Consider the following 20,180-nt stretch of genomic DNA (forward strand, 5'->3'; position numbering starts at 1 on the left):
CAGAGAGACTGGGTGTGAAGCCACAGCCAGAGCAGGTTTATGCAGAAGACTGAAGCCTGGGTGAACGCACGCACGGCGGCGGAGTTGCCAGCGAACGCACAGCAGAGAGAGAGCCCCTTCCCTACAGACCAGTGGTTTGAACAGTGCAAAGCACTGCGAAGGGGCTTGGGGGTCTGAGCTGAAGCTGGGCTGCTGAGATAGAGGGAGAGCCTGGGCTCGTTCTGAAGGTCCCGCGACATCACAGTGGGAGCTGGGAGGGGTTCGGGCTGAGGCTGACGCTGGACTGTGGAGCCCAGCGGCTGAGCTCGGGGCAGAGACAGGCTGCTGGCTGGGCTCTTCAGACAGGGGAGTGTCCAGCAGGCCGGGCAGGGTGCGGCTGTGTTGGCAGGGCAGAGAAATGGGGCCTGCTTGCTGCGTGTAGGAGAAGACGCCCAAGTCCTTGGGCCCCTGCACCTGCGTGGGAGACCTGGAAGAAGCTCCTTGCTGCTGGCCTCTGATTGGTGCAGCTCCGGCCCTTGCGGCCACCTGGGGAGTGAAGGAGCGGACACAAGACCTCTCCTTCCCTCCCTCCCTCCCTTCCTCTCTCTCTCTGCCTCTGCCTCTCTGTAACTCTGCCTTTCAAATTAACAAATAAATATTTTTTAAGAAATGGGAAAATGTCTCCACCCTCGAGTTTGTAATCAGGACACCTGCTGCCTACGGTGCCCAGAAGCCCACGGGGTAGGGAGGAGGGTTCCAGTGGGCCGAGCGCGGATCACCCGCCTTTGCTCCGCCTTCCACGTCTGTAACCTGCATCTGTAGTCACCAGAACAGCTGCAGGGAGAGCCTGCTAGAACCGGGACTGCTGCCTGGAGCGAATGATACTGTTGCTGCTTTGCGCCCATGCAAGGAAAGAAACAGTTGCCTTGCACCGCCTCACCTTGACCATGTCCTGTGTGCACCGCCTCACCTTGACCATGTCCTGTGGGCCTGAATTCGAAAATGTGCCCCCATGATAAGAACCATAAATCGGGTGTTTCAAGTAAGAGTTTGGAGGGAGGGCACCAGTCCTGGCCGCCACTCGGGCTGGTGACTGAGCACTGAAGGAATAAAGGGGCACAGTGGGGGGAGGGATACAAATCCTCCCCAGTGAGCTACCTCTGAGGTATAGACTGCACTAGAACGCTGAGGGAGGTGGACCCAGAAGAGGGAGGGGCCTGCAGAGGAGGGAGGAGACCTGCAGCACAAAGGAGCATCCAGGGACCAGGGTGTGGTGAGACCAGCAGAAAAAGAGAGGGAGATCTCCCAGGGCCTGGGGTAAAGTAAGGGCTCACTGGGGCACTGAGGCTCAGAGCCCGTGGCCTTGCTCCACCCCGTGCCCAGTCTTGAAATGCTGCTCCGTGCCCAGCACCCTTCCAGACTGTGCGAGTCTAGTGTCCAGCCAAGAGACATCAGGAAGCACTAGGATGCTCCATGGCCAGGATCCGTCAGTCATCTCAAGGCCTTCTCCCAGTCCCTCGCAAAGGGCTGGTCCTTCAAGGAAAGAGATAGAACAGAGTCTCAGCTCTGGGGGACTGGTCCAGCCCAGGTCAGCAAGCCCGTGCCCTGAGTCTTAAGGCTGGCAGCTATGGTGACCACTCTTAACTGACAGGGACCTGGTGAGAGAGAGACAGAGAGGGGAGAGAGTGGGAGAGGGGAAAGAAGGAGAGATGGGAAGAAGGGGTGGAATGAGAAGGCCATGCCAAGATAGCCACTAGCAAGCAAGCATCAGTTACTCAGGAGTGGCTTCGGAAATCCACTGAGAAACCACCTGGCAACAGATCCTGCCTGGCAACAGGCTGTGATTGGTTAGGGTATAGACCGCCCCTTGACCAGATTGGCTGCCTTGGCTATATAACCTGCTGCACCAACTGAAATAAAGGAATCTGCGGGCTGCTCGCCTCTGGCCCACTTTCAGCCAACTCCTGGGGTCTGTGTGGTGGCTCCGTGCCTCTTGCCCCACCACACTCCTCCTCTCAGAACGAATCCACAGCAACAGGGAGAAGGGTTGAAGGCGGAGGGGAGAGGGAGAGAGAGAAGCAATGGGTGAGAGAGGCTCTCTGAAAAACAGAGGCGGGAGCAGTCTGCTTGCTCAGCCGTCTGCCCAGGCGATCTGATGCTGCTCAGAGTCAGATCTGAGTTGAATCCTGGCCATGGCACCAAGCTGTCACGGGAGAGTGAAGACAAGTCCCCTCTCAGTTCCCATCTCACGGCTGGAGAGGAATTCCCGAGCAGACAAGGAGAGTGAGCAAAGTCGGTCTATTGCAAGTGAGGAGCCTCCTGTCACAGCAGCCAGGAGGGAGGCTCCCAGGGCGCTGGCTCTTTTATACACAAAGTGGCCCCCTCTGGTCTCCTTCTGAAAACCAGACCCAGATTTAACCAATCAGAGGAGGAGCAGAATAATAGCTAATCAGAAGGCAGGCATTACAATCCAGTGTAGCCTTCATAAAACTCAGTGCAGTTAGTGGACTGAACTGTTTTCCGATTGACCTAACTGCCGGTCAGCCCGTCTAACTCCTCACCATGATTCTCAGCCCAGAGCTGTTGAAGGACCACTGGCCCAGGCCCAGAGGGGCACTCGGTGTGCACAGAAGCTACCATGACACCAGGCTCTGGAGGTTGGCTGCTGAGCAGGGGCACAACCATGGGTCTTCATGGCTGGCGTACATTCCTAAAGCTGTACCTATGAAAAGTGCATTCATTAAATAAAAGCTTTAAAAGAAAAAAAAGAATTCCATGGCAATTCTTAAGCATAAAATGGGAACGAGGCTGTGTGGGTGATCCCCTTCTTGGGCTGGAGGCGGGCAAGGGGCCGTTGAGAAATCTGGCAATCATAATAATCAGTCACCAATTACTCACCATTTTAAACCCACTCCAGTTCGCTCTCTCTCTCTTTAAAAAATATTTATTTATTTGCAAGGCAGAGTTATAGACAGAAAGACAGAGAGACATCCACCGGTTCACTTTTCAAATGGTTGCAACGGCCAGAGCTGGAAGCTTCTTCCAGGTCTCCCATGTGGGTGCAGGCGCCCAAGCACTTGGGCCATCTTCCATTGCTTTCCCAGGCCATCAGCAGGGAACTGGATCAGAAGTGGATCAGCCAGGACACGAACCAGCACCCCTATGGAATGCTGGCACCACAGGCGGAGGCTTAGCCAACTACACCACAGCGCCGGCCCCCCTTCCACCCCACGCACACTGCACTCCTCCCTGAAATACTGGGCTGGTCACTTCTTTCCTTGGAGAGTTGTAGCCCTGACCCACTCACCCTAGGGCTCAGGCCACCCTGCCCAGTGGGGGACAGGACCCTCTAGACCAAAATGGCCAACCACATCCTTCCTGGCACTGGTTGGTAGAGGTGCACCTGCCAACCCAGACACTGCGGGTTGGCGCCTCCTTCCCTGCAGGCTTCTGTGAGAAACCGAGGACACCCTCGGGCTTTAAGGGGCTGGAGGAGGCTGGTGGTGACTGGAGACAGTGCTCCTGTCTCATCTGCTCCCTGCAGGAACGGGAGAGTACACCAGAGAATTAACAGCAGAATAAACGGATTTATTCATTTATTTTTTAACTTGTATTTAATAAATGTAATTTTCGAAAGTGCAACTTCTGGATTATAGCAGTTTCCACACACCCCCATAACCACCCTCCGACCCGCAAACCATCGCATCTCCTACTCCCTCCCCCATCCCATTCTTCATTAATATTCTTTTTTAATTATCTTTATATAATGAAGATCAACTTAGTATATACTAAGATTTCAACAGTTTGCACCCACACAGACACACAAAGTATAAAGTACTGCTTGAATACTAGTTTTACCATTAATTCACATAGTACAACATATTAAGGACAGAGATCCTACATGGAGAGTAAGTGCACAGTGACTCCTGTTGTTGATTTAATAATTGACACGCTTATTTATGACGTCAGTAATCGCCCAAGGCTCTCGTCATGAGCTACCAAGGGTAAACGGATTTAAGCAGTAACCATACATGGCTTCCAATATTAAACTGAGACAACTGTGTGTTTGGTGCCCCCTGGTGGAAGTGCAGAGCCCTACCCATGATATGCACCTTCGGGGGTTCTCAATATCCAAGGCAAAGAGCAAATCCCGACCATAGCTTAAGGCTCTCTCACAAGGAAAGGGCCAGGAGACCGACAGACAAGCGAACTCGACAGCTGAAAGTCATTTCAGAGCCATGTTCTTAAAGGGCCAGCCCATAACTGTGGCATAATGGTTCGAGTCCTGGCTGCTACAGTCTGATCCAGCTCTCTGCTATGGCTTGAGAAAGCCGTGGAAGATGGCCCAAGTACTTCCTCTCCCCTGTCTTCTTCTCTCTTTTTTTTTCAAGATTTATTTATTTGTTTGAAAGACAGAGATACACAGAGAGAGAGAGAGAGAGAGAGAGAGAGAAGCGGAGGCAGAGAGAGAGAGAGAGGTCTTCCACCTTCTCATTCACTCCTCAAATGACCACAACAGCCAGGGCTGGGCCAGGTCAAAGCCGGGATCCCCATCCAGGTCTCTTGCATGGGTGGCAGGGGCCCAAACACTTGGGCCACCCTTTGCTGCCTTTCCAGGCACAGCAGCTGAAAGCCAGATCAGAAGTGGAACAGCCAGGATGCTATTCAGTGCCCATATGGGATGCCTGACTCGCTATGCCACAGTGTTGGCCCCTGCAGTTGCGCTTTTGATAAGGTCTCTGTGTCCTGGGTCGCCAGTGATAGACACTTGCTGGTCTCAGATTTCCACAGGGAGGTGTCAATGGTGACACCGTGTTCAGTGTATGCAATACCAGGAATAACCAAGGAGCCCTTCCCCATCTCAGCAGCCGCCTCCTCCAGGTTTCTGAGTTCTCTTTCAATCCCACCATGACTGTAGGTTGGGCGGCCAGCAGTGATGCACCTGTCTGAATCTATGTGTTCAACGATGATGATGGCCAGGGATCTTCAGAGAAGGTTGTCTCTGCCTTATGTTCAGAAGTGGTTGGGGGAAGGATCAGGAAAAGAGAGTTAGCTGGGATCATGGCCAGCGCCTCATCACGACCCGGTTCCAAGGAAGTCCCGTTGACTTCTACCTTGGCTGCTGCCATTCTCTAGCTCTGCAATAAACAACCACGGCACGGATCTCCATGTACTTAGGTCTCTTTAAAATCACAATGATGTTTTGCAGTTTTCATTGTATGGATCTTGTACATGTTCTATTAATTTTTTTCCTAAATATTCTATGGCTTGGATGATTTTGAAAATTATTTATATTTTTTTCTTTCCTTTTCAGAAAAAAAAATAATTTGCTCCCATGGTTGTGCTAGAATGACAGAATGGTGGGGTGAACAGTAGTGACCTCTTTCTACTTCCTCTTAGTTTCCAATGTCACAGGGCTTGTGATCCCAAGTACTTGTAATTCGAGGGCAATATTGTCTACATATAAGAATTTTGTGCAAATTGCTATGCTAACCCTGTTATAATAGAAATCAAGAGAAAGGTGCAAGTAAACGCAATGCAAATGAAGAAAAGAAAAGCAACAGGGGCTGGTGTCCTGGAGCAGCAGGGTGAGTTTCCACTTGGGACACCCACTTCCCATATTGGAGCACAGGTTTGAGTCGCAGCTGCTCTGCTTCTGTTACCGGAGAAGCAAAGGGTCCTCAAGTTCATGCAAGAAAGAATTCAGGCGTGAGACAGAGGGCAGTGGCCTCCCCCCTCCTAGTGAGGAGGGGGATTGAATTGGAAATGGAGAAAGGAAAAAAGCAGCCCTGGAGAGCACTCATCTCTCACCAGAGATGTCTGGCTGTGCCTGCGTGCGTGCAGCAGGCCATGTTGACTGGAAGGGAGTGCAGGGGAAGGCCAGGCCATGGTGCCCCACTTACAGGGAAGACTGTGCACGCCCAGGCCTAGCAGGACCGGCCGTGGGGTTGGGTAGGCGCGCTGCTGCACCAAGTGTTTGGAACCTCCTATCGCTCATGGTTGCCTGATATCTCTAGTCGTCCGAGTTTACCTGCAGGGCCAATATTAGCCTTGACTGAAGCTAAGCCCTGTTTGCGTAGCAGTAGGCAGCGTGACCAGGCGTCCCTCCAAGAGAGAGGCAAGGTCCTCAGGTCACAGTCCAGCCACCAGGAAGCCAAAAGTGAGCTCAGGAGGTCTCCAGGCTCTCAGCCAACTACCCTTCCTAATTGCCCTCCCATTCCTTACAATCCCTCTGGAGTTTTGGCCATAGCTAAGCCATGGTGGGGGGGGGGCGGTGTGGGGGTGACTGCGCTCTCGGAGAGCTGTGGGGTGCTGGACACTCAACGGTCATTTCCACAGATCCGGTCCTGCTTGAGGGAAGGAAAACTGTCCTTCAATGTCTTCTTAAAATCCCTTTGTGGTTACCAGAAATGTTACCAGAGAAGCAAAGAGTCCTTGTCTTTGTGCAAGAAAGAATTCAGGCGTGAGACAGAGAGCAGGGGAAAGCAACACAGCAAGGTTTACTAGGGTAGGGACATCCGATGGGAACCTAACCAGACAGGATCTGAGAGAGAGTGCGCAGTTCACATTTAGGCTGCGGCTCTTAGGGGGATGGGTCTTGCCTTCCCTCCCCCTCTCCTTCTTCTCCTCCTGAACAAGGACTGTTAGGTGTAAAACTTTCTGAGTTTTTCCCCCTGAAGTGATCAGACAGGGGACGCCTGGCTGGCATCGCCCTGCCTTAGAGGAAGGATGGTCACCAGGTGGAAGGGGCAGGGCCCCCTGGAAGGTCATCAGGACCCGGGCAGGACTTTGAATGCAAGATGCTGGGCTTCTGGAGCTTCCGCAGTGGGAGCTGGTCTTCAGGTCTTTCTCACACACACACAGGCTCCATTTCTGACTTCCTACCTAACAATTCCAATCCAGCTCCCTGCTAACGGTGCCTGGGAAGCAACTTGGGCCCCTGCTACCCACGAGGGAGACCTGAATGTAGTTCCCAGCTTGTGGCTTCAGCCTGGCCCAGCCATGGGTGTTGTGGCCATCTGGGGAGTGAACCAGCAGATGGAAGACCTCTCTCTCTCTGTTCTCTCCCTTTCTCTCTCTCACTCAAATAAATAAATAAATAAATCTTGAAAAATCAAGCTATGTAATTCATGTTAACCTAACGATGTGAGCAATCAATTGGACAATCATCTTGATGCATGCAAAAAAGCATTGAATAAAATACGTTATCTGTGCTTGACAAAGAAAAAAAGTCCCCGCAAAGATGAAATGAAAGGGCATTAATCTCTCTGTAAGACACAGCCTATTCCAGATCACCATGTTAACCGTGTAAGGTCAAATCATCAGAAGGCAGGTGGAGGATGGCTTCATCAGACCTGCCCAGCTCTGCCTCGCTGGCTGGTCACGATGTAGTTCCCGCCACTCTGGACAGGAGCACCTGGAGCCCAGCGCGGGCACAGCACTCAGCTGCCTCCAGCCTGCTGGGGGCATTTTCCGTGTCTACACGAGGAACTTCTACTGCAATGCAACCCTTTTCCCTGTTGGCTGAATGATTCTTCCTAGGAACACCAGAAGATAAGGACATAATATTACCGAGCAGGTTTGGGACACAGCTTGTCAAGAGGGGCTCCGAAGCCTGAGGGTACCATGTAACAGGGGTTCTGACTGTTGCCTGCTTACTTTCAGTGTCGATGATTCACAAAGCTTCCAGGACTTGAGTAACTGGAAGAAAGAATTCATGTATTATGCAGATGTGAAAGAGCCCGAAAGCTTTCCTCTTGTGATTTTTGGGCAACAAGATAGACATAAGTGAACGACAGGTGTCTACAGAAGAAGCCCAAGCCTGGTGCAGAGACGATGGTGACCATCCCTACTTCAAAACAAGTGCAACAGATGCCACCAATGTCGAAGCAGGTGGAAGAGCTCTTGCTACAGAGGCCAGGTCAGGTCCCTTGAATCAGACAGACCCGGGCGATCTGCACCCAAAGCCCAAGCCTAGCTCATCTTGCTGTTTGCTAGAAAAGAGTTGGCAGAGCGGTGCCTCCTCACATGGGGCACCAGAATGTCAGGAAAAGAGTCACAGAATAGAGAGGAGGCAGTGCACGAATTTACAGCCAGACCGAATTTATTCAGAGAAAATAAATCCGCAGAGCTGGGTGACCAGCTGCCTGCCTGTACAAAATGGAGCTTGTGGCAGAAGGCGGGGACCCCCAGGTGCCAGGGCCTTTTGAAGGAGGGCTAGGGCTGGGGGTGGGGCTAGGGAGCAGCAGGAAGGGGAATTCCAGAAACTGGGCCAGCCTTGGGAACCTGGAAAATAATGCAGGGTCGGGTATGAAGCAACAGGGTGTGAGTCCCAATTGAGTTTCAAAGGCAAGGAATGCATTCCAAAGTTGATCTCTTTTGGGCAATGAGGGAGAATGGCTGAGGCGTATGTCCTTGTTCCATCACTGTTGATCCTTAAAGAGATTGTCGGTACATTCTATTTAACCCACTCATACGGGTACTCACATAAACATAAGAGAATTAGCCTTCGCAGCAGTGAGTCATCTAAAGAGACTGAACTAACATGCATTGCTGCTGTTTCATTAGTTGGTGGGAGAAAGGACACACCCACTCTAGAGGAATCACTGGTAAGGGCACCTTGCATTTATAAATTGTAACAGTTGTCTAATGTTTAACAGAGCTAATAAATGAGATGACCAAGACTTTGATTATAATTGAAAAACTTGACTATTCTAGAAGTTACACTTGGATTGTTTTTTCCCGGGAAAATGACTTTTTATATATGTATATTTTTATGTAATTAGCATTCTTGGTTCAGGGAAAACATTCCCTAAATCAATACTGTTGAATATTAAAGATTAAAATCTAATGTATTTGCAAGCAAAAACAAGTTTCATCGCACATTATCCAAGTCTGGATCTAACTTCTCTTATTTGAAATTAAATTATTTACCCTGTAAATAGTTAGTGAATGAATGAGAACGAGAGCATGACCAGGGGAGTCCAGAGCAGGAAGGGCTGCCTGGCACAGCACTTCCCCAGGTGCCCAGCTACCTCTCTTCATTGGGGGCATCTTAGCAGTTTCCCTGCAGGCTCAGAACCACTTATCCAGTATTCTCCGCCTAGTAGATGGCACTGACACGGCAAACACTGTGCTGTCATCATCTGAAGCCTCCCTTCCATCCAGCTCTATTCTGTTTGGGTCCTCCATAACACAGATGATAAAATGCCTTTTTCTCATTCCTCTACAGGATAGCTAGGGCCCCAGTCAAGGTCATTCTGGGGAACTGCCTTTTGACCTGTGGGGAATGGCACATACGCTGTGGCCTCCACGGCTGGTGCACAGTGGGGAGAGGAGTCTCGGGCTCCAGATGGGATTTGGAAGTTCCGTGGGGACTCTGGCATCAAACGGGATTGAGGCTGGGTGGGTGACCCCCTCCTTGGGCTGCTGAGGCCGACACAGCTGGAGGCAGGCGAGAGGCTGTTGGGAAATCTGGTAATCAGAATAATCAGTCACCAGTTACTCACCATTTGAAGCCCACTCCGACCTCTCCTTTTGGGCTGCCTTAGTGGAAGTTAGTGTTCTTCTGTGTCTCCTCTGGGAAGGCATCCTTCTGTGTAGGAGAAACCGAGAGACTATGAATCATAGATCCGGAGAAGAACACCCACACAAAATCCAACCGAAGTTCTAAGAAGCAGAGATGTCAGTGTCCAGACTACCCCAACCCCCACCTCTGTCCTCCCTGCCTCAGCCCAGTGCCATGGCCAGGGGCCACCCCCTTACCTGTCACAGACCCTGGAGATGGGGGATGAGTGGCACTGGGAGCTGACGCCCAGGACTCTCAGCCGCACAACAAGTCTCGGGTGACCGACTGACTCAGGACAGCAGAGCTCAAAGCAGGGCCAGTAGCGGCAGTGGGGGCCACAGAGGCGGGTCCGGTTCAGGGGCAGGATGGTGTCATCGTCACAGCACTGCTCCAGGGGGTTGTAGGCCTGGTCCCCGCACCTGGGCGCCGGCTGGCACAGCCACCGATCGTCAGGCCCTGCAAAGCCAGAGCTGGGTGGGCTCCGGGGTTGTGTCCAGGACCAGCCCCAGCTCCGTGATGCTGCCTCCTCCCGCCTCATGCACCTGCTCTCACCTGGGACTCCTTCCGAGAGCGAGCCCAGGAGGGCAGAGAGGAAGACGGCAGCTGTGAAGCAGAGGGGATGAGGACGGTGCTGGGACACCTGGTCCAGGCCCCAGTGACGGCACGGAGCTCCCTGCTCACGGATGCCGCTCAGAGTGGGTCAGGGTCCTGGGGTGTGGGCGGGCAGGGGGGACACACAGGGAGGCTCCAGGAGGAGTTAAGGTTCTGAGGCTGCAGGTGCGAGGGAGGTGGCACAGCATCAGAGAGGACCGGGGTGATACGAGGAGGGAGACAAGAACTGCTTAGGGGAGAGAGAGTCAGGCTGGCGCCGTGCAGGGGTTAAGCTGCCACCTGAGACAGCGGCATCACCCACGGGTCCTGGTTCAAGCCCCGGCTGCTCCACGTCTGATGCAGCTCCTGCTATGCAGTGGGAAAGCAGCAGAAGATGGTCTGAGAGAGTGGGCCCTGCACCCTCGTGGGAGACCCGGTGGAGCTCAGGGCCCTGCCATTGCAGCCACCTGGGCAGGGAGCCAGAAGAGGGAAGCGCTCAATACCTCTCTCTCTCTCTCTCTCTCTCTTCCTCCCTCCCTCCCTCCCTCTCTCCCCCAGCCACTCTGACTTTCAAATAAATAAGTACCTCTCTACAAGTGAAAAGAGGGTCAGGTTTCCAGCCCAGCAGGGTTGGGGGCTCTGAGGCTCCCCGGGGCTGGGGTCTCCTCACCAAGCACTCCAGGCACCATGCTTCTGAGCCGGCTGCAGGGCAGTGGGTGGCGGAGCAGCTGCACCTCTGGGGTGGGACCTGGCTCTGTGGTTTTTATACGAACTCAGACCTGTGAATCATGTGGCAACACAGGCAGCAGGGCCTGGGAGGGTGGGGACAGCACACACAGCAGTCATTGAGTAACAGCTCCTGCATCTGGCCCAGGAGGCAGCCGCCTTCTCACACCCTCCGCCCTGAGAGACTTTTCTGGGCACAGCTGAGGGGGCGCCCAGCTGGGAGAGACACCTGGGCCCTCCTTCCCCTGAAGGCACCCTCCCTCCCCAAACACTGGCTGTTTCCAGGCTCCCCACATGCCTTATTACAGAAGTTTCAAGGCCCCCCCCCATGTCCACTCCTGCAGGGCTCCTGCTTCTGCAGAGTCAGGTGTGGGAGACATTGAAGGTGCAGCAGGATCGGGGGCTCCTCCGGGGCTGCAGAAACTCCACCAGGGAGTCGCCAGGGACAGAGTCACGGGGGACCCTGGGGTCCACGGTGCCTTTTTCTTGTTGCTCTAAGGGTCTTTGACCAGAGAATTGTTACCCCGTGTTTGTCATTGCTGTCTGCCCGTCAGCATCACTCCGTCCGTGTGAGTGCAACGCCTGTGGGGTTCTCAGAGGCCGCCCCTCTGTGTTCCGGGGCTCCCCAGGGAGGCTGACACAGCACTGGGGCAGAGGCTTTAGGGGGCATCGCAGGGGGCAGGGACTCTCCTGTCCCGGGTCAGAGGAGGAGACTCCACCTGCAGGGTCTGATGGCTGCGTACAGAGCCGCCTGCTCCCTCCTCTGCGAGTGTGAAGTCGGTGCCTCTGCTTCCCCTGCACCCTAACAGGAGTCCCCTGGTCGCTGGACGTCCCCGGCTGACAGAGCAGCTGCCGGGAAGTCAGGCCTGTGAGAGCCACGGTCCCAGATGCATTCGCCCGATGACTCCTCGGAGTCCTGCGCCTGCACCAGGGAGCTCCTGACCATGGATGGAGACGCACCCCCCCCGGGGGTGGGGCAGGTAGGTCACATGGGCGGAGGAAATCGCAAAGGTGGTTCCTGGACTTCCTCTGTGCCTCCCTGGACTGTGTGCAGGAAATCCACGGAGCCTGCGGACACGGAGCGGCCAGGCTGAGCAGTCATCCCTGAGCACAGAGCCCGTGTGGCCCTGGCTGTCCGGTCTGTCTGATCGCAGGCGCCTCAACGTGGAGCCATGGGAGGCCTGGGGAAGCAGCAGAGTGAACGAGGCTCTGCCGCCAACTGCATCACCTGCAGCAAAGCCGGGAAGAAGCTGCAGCGGAGCCTGGTGATCCGGGCACTGTGCATCCGGGAGGGCATTTACTCGCAGGAGCCCAAGCACAGGACGATGGGGAACAAGGGCTCCAGACACTGTTTATCTCATCAAAGACATCAAATTCCTCCTCCCGGAGCCCAGAGCCCAAGAGACAAGGGTTTGGGAGCCCTACGGGAAGAGAGTGCAAACCGTGGAGCGTCGGAAAGACAAGCCCGACCATAAACTTGACCACAGCATCAAGGAGCAGTGCTCCACGTTCACTGATACTCTGCAGGACCAGCGGTGCCCTGTCCACGTGCCGTCCACTTGCCGCGGACAGGCAAGTGCCACGTGCAGACCCCTCAGCTCTGCCGCCGGCTCACCGTGGAGTTCCTGCACAAGGCCTTCCTTGTCCTTCATGTCCATCCAAGGCATCTGCGTCCAGGCTGGGGTTCTGGGCCCGACCAGCGTGTGGATCACGCCCTACGCCTTCTCCCACGGTCACCCAAAAGACATGGACTACGGGTGGTGCCCCTCTGCCGGGTTCTACATCGCCTGCTGGAATTTGCCGACTTCCGCCTCTGCTGGCCGCTCTACCTCCCTGCTTGCCCAAGCTCCAGGGTCAGGCCCTCACAGAGATGACAGCCAGTGGGGACACGTGTGTGCTGGGCTCATTCAATGGAGAAACGTGGCTGAGTTGCCGCCTGATGGGGAGTCCCTGACGGATTGTCACCTGCTCCACCCCTCACACTGGCTTTCCTCCCCTCTTGCACACTTGGGGGCTGTGATGGGTAGAGGGCAGGGAGCATTCGTTATGAAATGGCTGACTTTTGTAACAAATTGGAAAAAAAAATTCAGTTCATTACCTACACAGAGAGAGGAAGACTAGCCATAGGTTCCTGGTACCCGTGTCCTTGCACCAAGTGACACTGAGACAGCCAGACAGCTGAACGGGAATAATAGGACATGGGGTCGGCGCTGTGGGACAGCGGCTCAGCCCCGTCTACAGTACCGGCATCCCATATGGGCACAGTTCGAGTCCCGGCTGCTCCACTCCCAATTCCAGCTTCCTGCCAAGCACAGGACATCAAGGGGGAGGTTCTGGGAGACGGGGCTGCTCTGTGCAGAGACCACATCGCCAGAGCCTGACCCATAGGCGGGGCTTCACCAAGGCCAGTCCCTGCCCTGCCGCCTGGCAGCCTCGTGCAACCTGTCCACTCATGGGCCTTGAAGGTCACTCTCTGGTTCTGCAGAGGATGGGTACTCTTCAGTACAGAAACCTCTAGTGCACACATATGTGCTCTGAGTAACTAACAATGCTGACCAAATGAGCCCACATGAGTCAGAACTGCCCCACTACATATGCATGAGCCAGTTGGGCTGGGCAGGTGCAGGGAGCCCCGTGTGAGTGCTGAGGGCGCGTTCCTCGGTTCACTTTGCAGCCTGCAGGGCCCAGTGTGCGTTTGCTAGCATCGCCCTCCACACCTGCTTGCGTCCATCGCTCGCATCAGCACTGGATTTCATTCCTTTTTTTCCCTAAAAAGGGAATGTCGCGTTATTAAGAAAATACAGAGAGTATCGGGAGATCAAAATAAACACACAAACTCCCTTTGTCAGTGCAGGCTCGGTCAAGGTCAAGACGCTGATTCCAGAACTCCAGGGCATTTCTGAGAACTGAGGGCCCTGGGGCTGAGCCGTGGTGGTGCCGTCTTGATTAGCTGAAGAGAAAGGAGCTCCATTAAATAGTTAAAGCATTACAATAATTTGTTCTACCTGAAAGGTGTGGGTGGAGGTGCGGGTGGAGCTAGTGAAACAGGGAGTGACCTCCCACCCAGGGGCGCTGCCCAAACGCCGGCAACAGCTGGGGTGAATCCGGACAAAGCCGGTGCTGGGACTCCCGCGCAGGACAGACCCAGCTATGTGGCCTCATCTCCGCCCAGGGTGTGAATTCCTGGGCTCAAGGGTGGACTCCCCCTCAGGCTCTCAGATATGGGACCTGGGCGCCCAGACAGCTCCGGAACCACGCCCACGACAATGCTCCTCTGGAGATTAGAAAACAACACAGCACCAGGAGGGGCGGAGTCAGGGCCACCAGGGGCTGCGTGGTCACTTCCCGTGCAGCGCACGCAGGGCGCCGCCTTGGGTGCTGGGGGCGCCGTCGGGTGGAGAGGACGCTCGGGGAAGCTTCCCGGGTGCTCTTCCTGCTGCGGCTGAGGCGAGATCTCTCATCACCGCCCCAATAAGCAGGAGCCATCAGACTCGGCGCCCAGAGAGCCCAGGAGCCAACACCTGAGCGTCCCCAGAGCTCCGCGGCCGCGACTCGCAGCCGCCCAGCCCTTGATTTAATTTGTTGATTTTAGTAACTAGCAATCCTCACATTTTCTGAGTACAGGACAATATTCAACCCTGACACAGCGCCAGCTGATTAAACTGAAGCGAGTTGGCCGCCGCCCTGCTGGGTTAAACTCCCATGGGAACTCAGGTCCTCTGTGCAGCTCCTGGGGGCGGAGCCAGCGCTGGTTCCCACAGAGAAGGCAGCGGCTGCTCTGTCAGTGCGCGTGGTCAGCTCTGCTGTTATCTGCGCCGTCCGTCATGTGTCCTCGGCCGTAGGACTTGGTCAAGATTAATTGTGCTCAGTGTGCAGGTTTGGTCTGGTCCTGTGGACCTCAGCTTCAGTGCTGGCCCAGGCCGCTTGAATGGACTCCTTTGTAAACTACTGAGGCCCCAGGCGCGTTGTCCCCTCCAGGAGTCCCGGGAAGCAGCAGCGAGTTCGTGGTTCTCCCCGGTAAGCTTCCCGCGCATGGGTGTCCGGGCTTCACATGGTGGGAGCGCCTCCTCCCCAGTGCCGCAAGCCACATCCTGTTCAAGCCATCAGAACAAGGGAGTCTGAGTTTATTTTGCTGCAAAACTTTCTCACGGCGCTGCGTTGTGGCACAGAGGGCAAAGCTGCCTCCTGGGCCCTGGCGTCCCACACGGGTGCCGGGAACGTCCTGAGGCTCCACTCCCATCCCGCTCCCTGCTAATGCGCCTGGGAAAAGCTGCAGAGGAGGGTCCGAGTCCCTGGGCTCCTGCACCCACCTGGGAGACAGGGAAGAAGCTCCTGGCTCCTAGCTTTGGCCTCGCCCAGTTACGGCCATGGTGGCCATCTGGGGAGTGAACCAGCAGATGGAAGATCTCTCTCTCTGTCTCTGTCTCTCTGTAAGTCTGACTTTCAAAATAAGGAATCCTGAAATGAAATTTTTTGAAATCAGTATATGGCTTTCCAGTTTTCTGTTTAAAATTTTGTTTTCATTTTATTTGAAGGTAGACAGATAAATCTCTCACACACACATTTACCATTTATTTATTTATTTTGACAGGCAGAGTTAGACAGTGCGAGAGAGACAGAGAGAAAGGTCTTCCTTCCATTGGTTCACCCCCCAAATGGCCGCTACGGCTGGAGCTGCGCTGATCTGAAGCCAGGAGCCAGGTGCTTCTCCTGGTCTCCCATGGGGGTGCAGGGCCCAAGCACTTGGGCCATCCTCCACTGCACTCCCGGGCCACAGCAGAGAGCTGGCCTGGAAGAGGGGCAACCGGGACAGAATCTGGTGCCCCGAGTAGAATCACTACAGGAAGCAAGAAAAACAGGAACAGACGAGAAGAGCAGTAACACCCGCTGTGGGAAGAGACGTGGGAAACTGGGAAGCTCATTCCCCTCCTGGCGGGACCTGCGTGATCACATCCACCTGGGAACTCCTGGCTGTGTCCTTTAAAGCCACACGTTTTTGTAATGTAGAAATTCCGCTCTAGACCTGTGTAGCTGAGGTGAGGGGTGTCGGGCGGGGCCAGCCGTGAGTGACTGAGCTGGCCGAGCCGGCACCGCAAGCTGGGGCTGCAGGAGCTGCCCTGGCACCGACTCCTGGTGCAGCACACGCAGCCCGGGGATGCGCACGCGGCAAGGGGCTCGTGGGTTTCTGAAGAGCGGACCACGCAGGATGAAGGGGAGCTCTCCGCACAGACTGCTGCCGCGCCGCCTCTGACGGCCACAGGAACACTCAGGGAGCATCCAGCTCCCTGCTCATGTGCCTGGGAAGGCAGCAGATTTGGGCTCAAGTCCTTGGGCCCCTGCCACCCACATGGGACAGAGTTCTGAGCTCCTGGCTTCAGCCTAGCCCAGCCCTGGCCATGGTGGCCATTTGGGGTTTGAAACACTAATGAAAGATTCTCTCTCTCAAATAAATAAGTAAATCTGAAGAAAAAAAGTCAAATCAAGGCTAACAATTTTTCTTTGCTTTCTTTTTTAAAAAATTATTTATTTATTTAAAGGCATAGTTACAGAGAAAGAGGATGAGAGAAGGGGGGGGGTGTCCATCTGCTGGTTCACTCCCCAAATGGCCACAATGGTTGGAGCTGGGCTGATCCAGGAGACAAGAGCTTCTTCTGGTCTCCCACATGCGTGCAGGGGCCCAGCATGTGGTCATCTTCTGCTGCTTTCCTAGGCACAGTAGCAGGGAGCTGTGTTGGAAGAGGCACAGCCAGGACATGAACCAGCACCCACCTGGGATCCCAGTGCCACAGGCAGTGGCTTTCCCGGCTACGCCACAGCACCGGCCCCTCTTTGCTTGTTTTTTTGGATACATTTGCATTGTCTTATGACTTCTGTATTTTTATAAACTCAAGAAAGTTCAAAATCTGCCCTTTATTTCTCACAAAGTGTTTCTGGAGACAGTCCAGTGTTTCCAAGTTCTGCAGCAGGGTTGGTGCCCACAGGTTGCAGGCAGAACCGAACGCTGGCTGGAAAAAGGCAGATCCGACTCAGACTCGATGCCCAAACTCAGGCCCTGGGAGGGGCTGATTCTTATTAAAAACTCGTGGGTGGCTGGATGAGTAAGTCGCAGATAATTCTAAGATGTGCATTGTTATTTGCTTCACAGGAAGACCTACTTCTTTATTTAAAAATAGATTTTTCTATATTTTTTTTGACAGGCAGAGTAGACAGTGAGAGAGAGAGAGAGAGAGAAAGGTCTTCCTTTGCCATTGGTTCACCCTCCAATGGCTGCCGCGGCCGGCACGCTGCAGCCTGCGCACTGCACTGATCCGATGGCAGGAGCCAGGTGCTTCTCCTGGTCTCCCATGGGGTGCAGGGCCCAAGCACTTGGGCCATCCTCCACTGCACTCCCTGGCCACAGCAGAGAGCTGGCCTGGAAGAAGGGCAACCGGGACAGAATCCGGCGCCCCGACCAGGACTAGAACCCGGTGTGCCGGCGCCGCAGGCAGAGGATTAGCCTAGTGAGCCACGGTGCCGGCCACTTTTTTAAAAAAATTTGTTTGAAAGGTAGATATTTGCATAGAGAAGGAGAGAGAGAGAGAGACAGAGAAAGAGAGAGAGAGAGGTCTTCTGCCCACTGGTTCACCACGCAAAGTCCACAGAGGCTGGACTGGGCTGATCCAAAACCAGGAGCCAGGAGCTTCTTCCAGGTCTCCCACTGGGTGGCAGGGGCCCAAGCACTGGAACCACCTCTTACTGCTTTCCCAGGCGCATTAGCAGGGAGCTGGATTGGAAGTGGAGCAGCCAGGACTCGAACCAGCGCTCATGTGGGATGCCAGCACTGTAGGTGGAGGCTTAACCACCGACGCCACAGTGTCAGTCCCAGAAACACTTGCTCCCAAAGTTCCTTGCTTGTGTGAAGTTTGAATAAAGAAACTATTTGAAAGGGCTTTCAAAGACACCTGGGAACCGCAGCCGACAACAACGGTGTTGGATGTAATCTCACGCCCGGCTCAGCCAGGATCAAGTCAAATATTCCACAGCTCATGTCTTCACCCTGGTTCAGCTGGAGCAGGCATCAGTCCAATGACCTTATCTCATCCCTGGTACAGAATTCATGCAGACCACGCCCTCTGCGCACACAGCCCCGCCCATGAGAGGGACCCAGGGACGCTGCCCCAGCCCCAGCTCACGCGGCCTGGAAGCTGCAGCCTGGAGCCCCCGGAGGCCCTTGCGGTGTCCAGGCCAACAGCAGCCTTGCTGTCCACACCCGGAGCAGCTGGGAACCCTCTGCCCCTCGGGGACCTCAGGACAAAACACACAACGGTGCGCACCAGACCCCTCCCTGGACGCGCGGCTGTGGGAGGTGGCGTCCTGCTGATCTCCAGCCTGGCTGTGTGCCCATGGCTGCCCGCGTGCTCACCTGCGCCCCACAGCGGGGCACAAACAACGCGGGAGCAAGACGGGGACGCAGGGAGCCACAGTTGGGCTTCTCTGCCCGCAGAGAGCGGAGGGGAGCCCCAGGGTGCTGGGGCAGGGGGGAGGGTGAGAGCGAGGGGGAGGGCGAGGGCGAGGGCGCGGACGAGGGCGCCGGTGAGGGCGAGGGCGCGGGCGCGGGCGCGGGCGCGGGCGCGGGCGAGGGCGAGGGCGAGGGCGAGGGCGAGCTGACCCGGCGAGAAGGCACGAAACGTGGGCGTCCTCGGTGGTGGAAGGTGCAGGAACATGGCGTGCAGGGTGCTGCCGTGGGCACTGCGCCTGCGCACAACTTGGGCGTCCCCCAGCACGTGTGTTCTGGGCTCCCGTGAGCACACGGCGAAGCAGGCCTGGCTGGGCTTTGTGAGCTTGGGGAGCGTGGGCTGTGTCCGTGCCCGGGAGCCAGGGCCCCAGGAGACAGAGCTGAGTGAAGGCCGTCACAGGGTCCTGCCCGCCTCTCACAGGGACGGTGACAGCACCTGTCACCTGGACGCCCCCCCCCCCCCCAGGACAGCAGCTCTGTCCTCAGTCACGCGCTCTGTCCCGCTGCCTGCACCGCACCTCAGGGAGTCCCTCCGTGTCTGCAGAGCGGTGGAGCGGGGATATTTCAGTTTACAACCAAGTGTGCACCTGCGCCCAGCCTCAGGGCTTAGGGCCAAAGCTCTGCGCAGGGATTAACTCACTGGGGTGCCCTGGTCCTAGGAACACCTGCAGATATCCCTGCTTTCTGGAGAGACTGTGTGTGTGTGCGTGTGTGTGTGTATGTGTGTGTGCGTGTGTGTGTATGTGTGTGTAATGTGTGTGTGCATGTGTGTGTGCGCGCGTGTGTGTGTGTGTGTGTGTACTTACTTATGAAGTGACCATGGCAAACGTTTGATTACCAGTGGGGACCTGCCTTGTGCCACTGTGGCTCAGACCCCTGCTGGCAACACCAGCACCGCACAGGGGGCGCCCGTGCAGTCCTGGCTGCTCTGCTTCTGATCCAGCTTCCAGGTGCTGCCCCGGAAAGGCTCTGGGCCATGGCCAACGCGCCTGGGCCCCTGCACCCCGTGAGGGACCCGGATGGAGTTCCTGGCTCCCGGGACATTTGAGGAGTGAACCAGCAGATGGAGGATCTGCTTCTCTGTCTCTCTCCCTCTCTTCCTCCCTATTTCTGTAAAACTGCATTTCAAATAGAGAAATAAATCTATAAGCAAAGAAACAAACTGCACACTAATTGCATATTCAACACGGGCTTCTATAAATATAACGAGAGCTTTAGGATATTAGGAAAGAGACTGCTGGCAGCATCACCCATTTTTATGTTCTTGCTTCTGCCCACAGCTGTCTGGTGAACAGAGCTCAGGGAACCTGTGAGTCATCGGAACTCCGGCCCTAGCACACCCCTGAGCCCTGGCCCAGGTCCCTGCTGCTCCCTGCGTGTTGGGCTACAGGGAAGGGGCCCACTCACAGCTCTCGGTCTCTGCAGGGCGCGGTCGGGTGAGGAGCAGTGAGGAGAACGGAGCCCCCCTCCCCCGACCCTCACACGCAGCCATGGGGTTGGCAGCCCTGGTGGAACAGGAACACGGGGTGCTGCATGCCCCGGGACGCCCGTGGAAATGAGAAGAATGAAGATGCCGGCTGTCAGCGCCCACTCCTGTGTCCAGCGCTCAGCGCCCTGAGGGGCCGAGGTCAGGGCATGGCCTCCGCCCACGGGGCACTTGGTCACCGCGGGTCGCCCCACAGTGCAGCTCTGACCAGGGCTCCCACCTGAGCCCCTCAGGAGGCGCCCCCTCCTCTGCAGTGCACTGGAGGTCAGCGGTGTGTCCTGGCCAGGAGCCCCCACATGTGGCCCAGGTCCCCGTGAGCTCCCGCATTTTCTCCA

The 20,180-nt window shown here is 55.6% G+C and overlaps 1 protein-coding gene across 9 annotated transcripts; it reads right to left on the bottom strand.

Moving 5' to 3' along the window:
• Positions 1-3,543: 3,543 nt before the first annotated feature.
• Positions 3,544-18,322, bottom strand: LOC149120770 (insulin growth factor-like family member 4). Of its 9 annotated transcripts, none has more exons than XM_089320530.1 (6): positions 10,809-18,322; positions 10,439-10,504; positions 10,100-10,150; positions 9,745-10,003; positions 9,489-9,574; positions 3,544-7,680 (listed from the first exon to the last, which is right to left on the bottom strand). In XM_089320530.1, exons 1-6 carry the CDS (start codon positions 10,825-10,827, stop codon positions 7,655-7,657), a joined length of 507 nt encoding a protein of 168 aa, XP_089176656.1. In that variant the 5' UTR covers positions 10,828-18,322; the 3' UTR covers positions 3,544-7,654. The 9 variants fall into 9 exon arrangements, 4 of the variants coding, with proteins under 4 accessions (XP_089176656.1, XP_089176657.1, XP_089176654.1 ...); XR_016225454.1 differs by lacking the exon at positions 3,544-7,680 and adding an exon at positions 8,062-8,414 and having other exon boundaries at positions 10,439-10,605; XR_016225452.1 differs by lacking the exon at positions 3,544-7,680 and adding an exon at positions 8,062-8,414 and having other exon boundaries at positions 10,439-10,605; positions 10,725-18,322.
• Positions 18,323-20,180: the final 1,858 nt, after the last annotated feature.

Source organism: Oryctolagus cuniculus, chromosome 18 (genome assembly GCF_051225735.1).
Source record: "Oryctolagus cuniculus isolate XC-2025 breed Fujian yellow rabbit chromosome 18, ASM5122573v1, whole genome shotgun sequence".
NCBI classification, from domain to species: Eukaryota; Metazoa; Chordata; class Mammalia; order Lagomorpha; family Leporidae; genus Oryctolagus; species Oryctolagus cuniculus.

Excerpts from the sequence above, each read along its gene's own strand:
- LOC149120770 (XM_089320528.1), bottom strand. Across the intron at positions 9,575-9,744 it reads ATCTCCAGGGTCTGTGACAG|AAGGATGCCTTCCCAGAGGA; the intron begins GTAAGGGGGTGG and ends TCTCCTACACAG. Across the intron at positions 8,415-9,488 it reads GTCGGAGTGGGCTTCAAATG|GATCAACAGTGATGGAACAA; the intron begins GTGAGTAACTGG and ends AATCTCTTTAAG.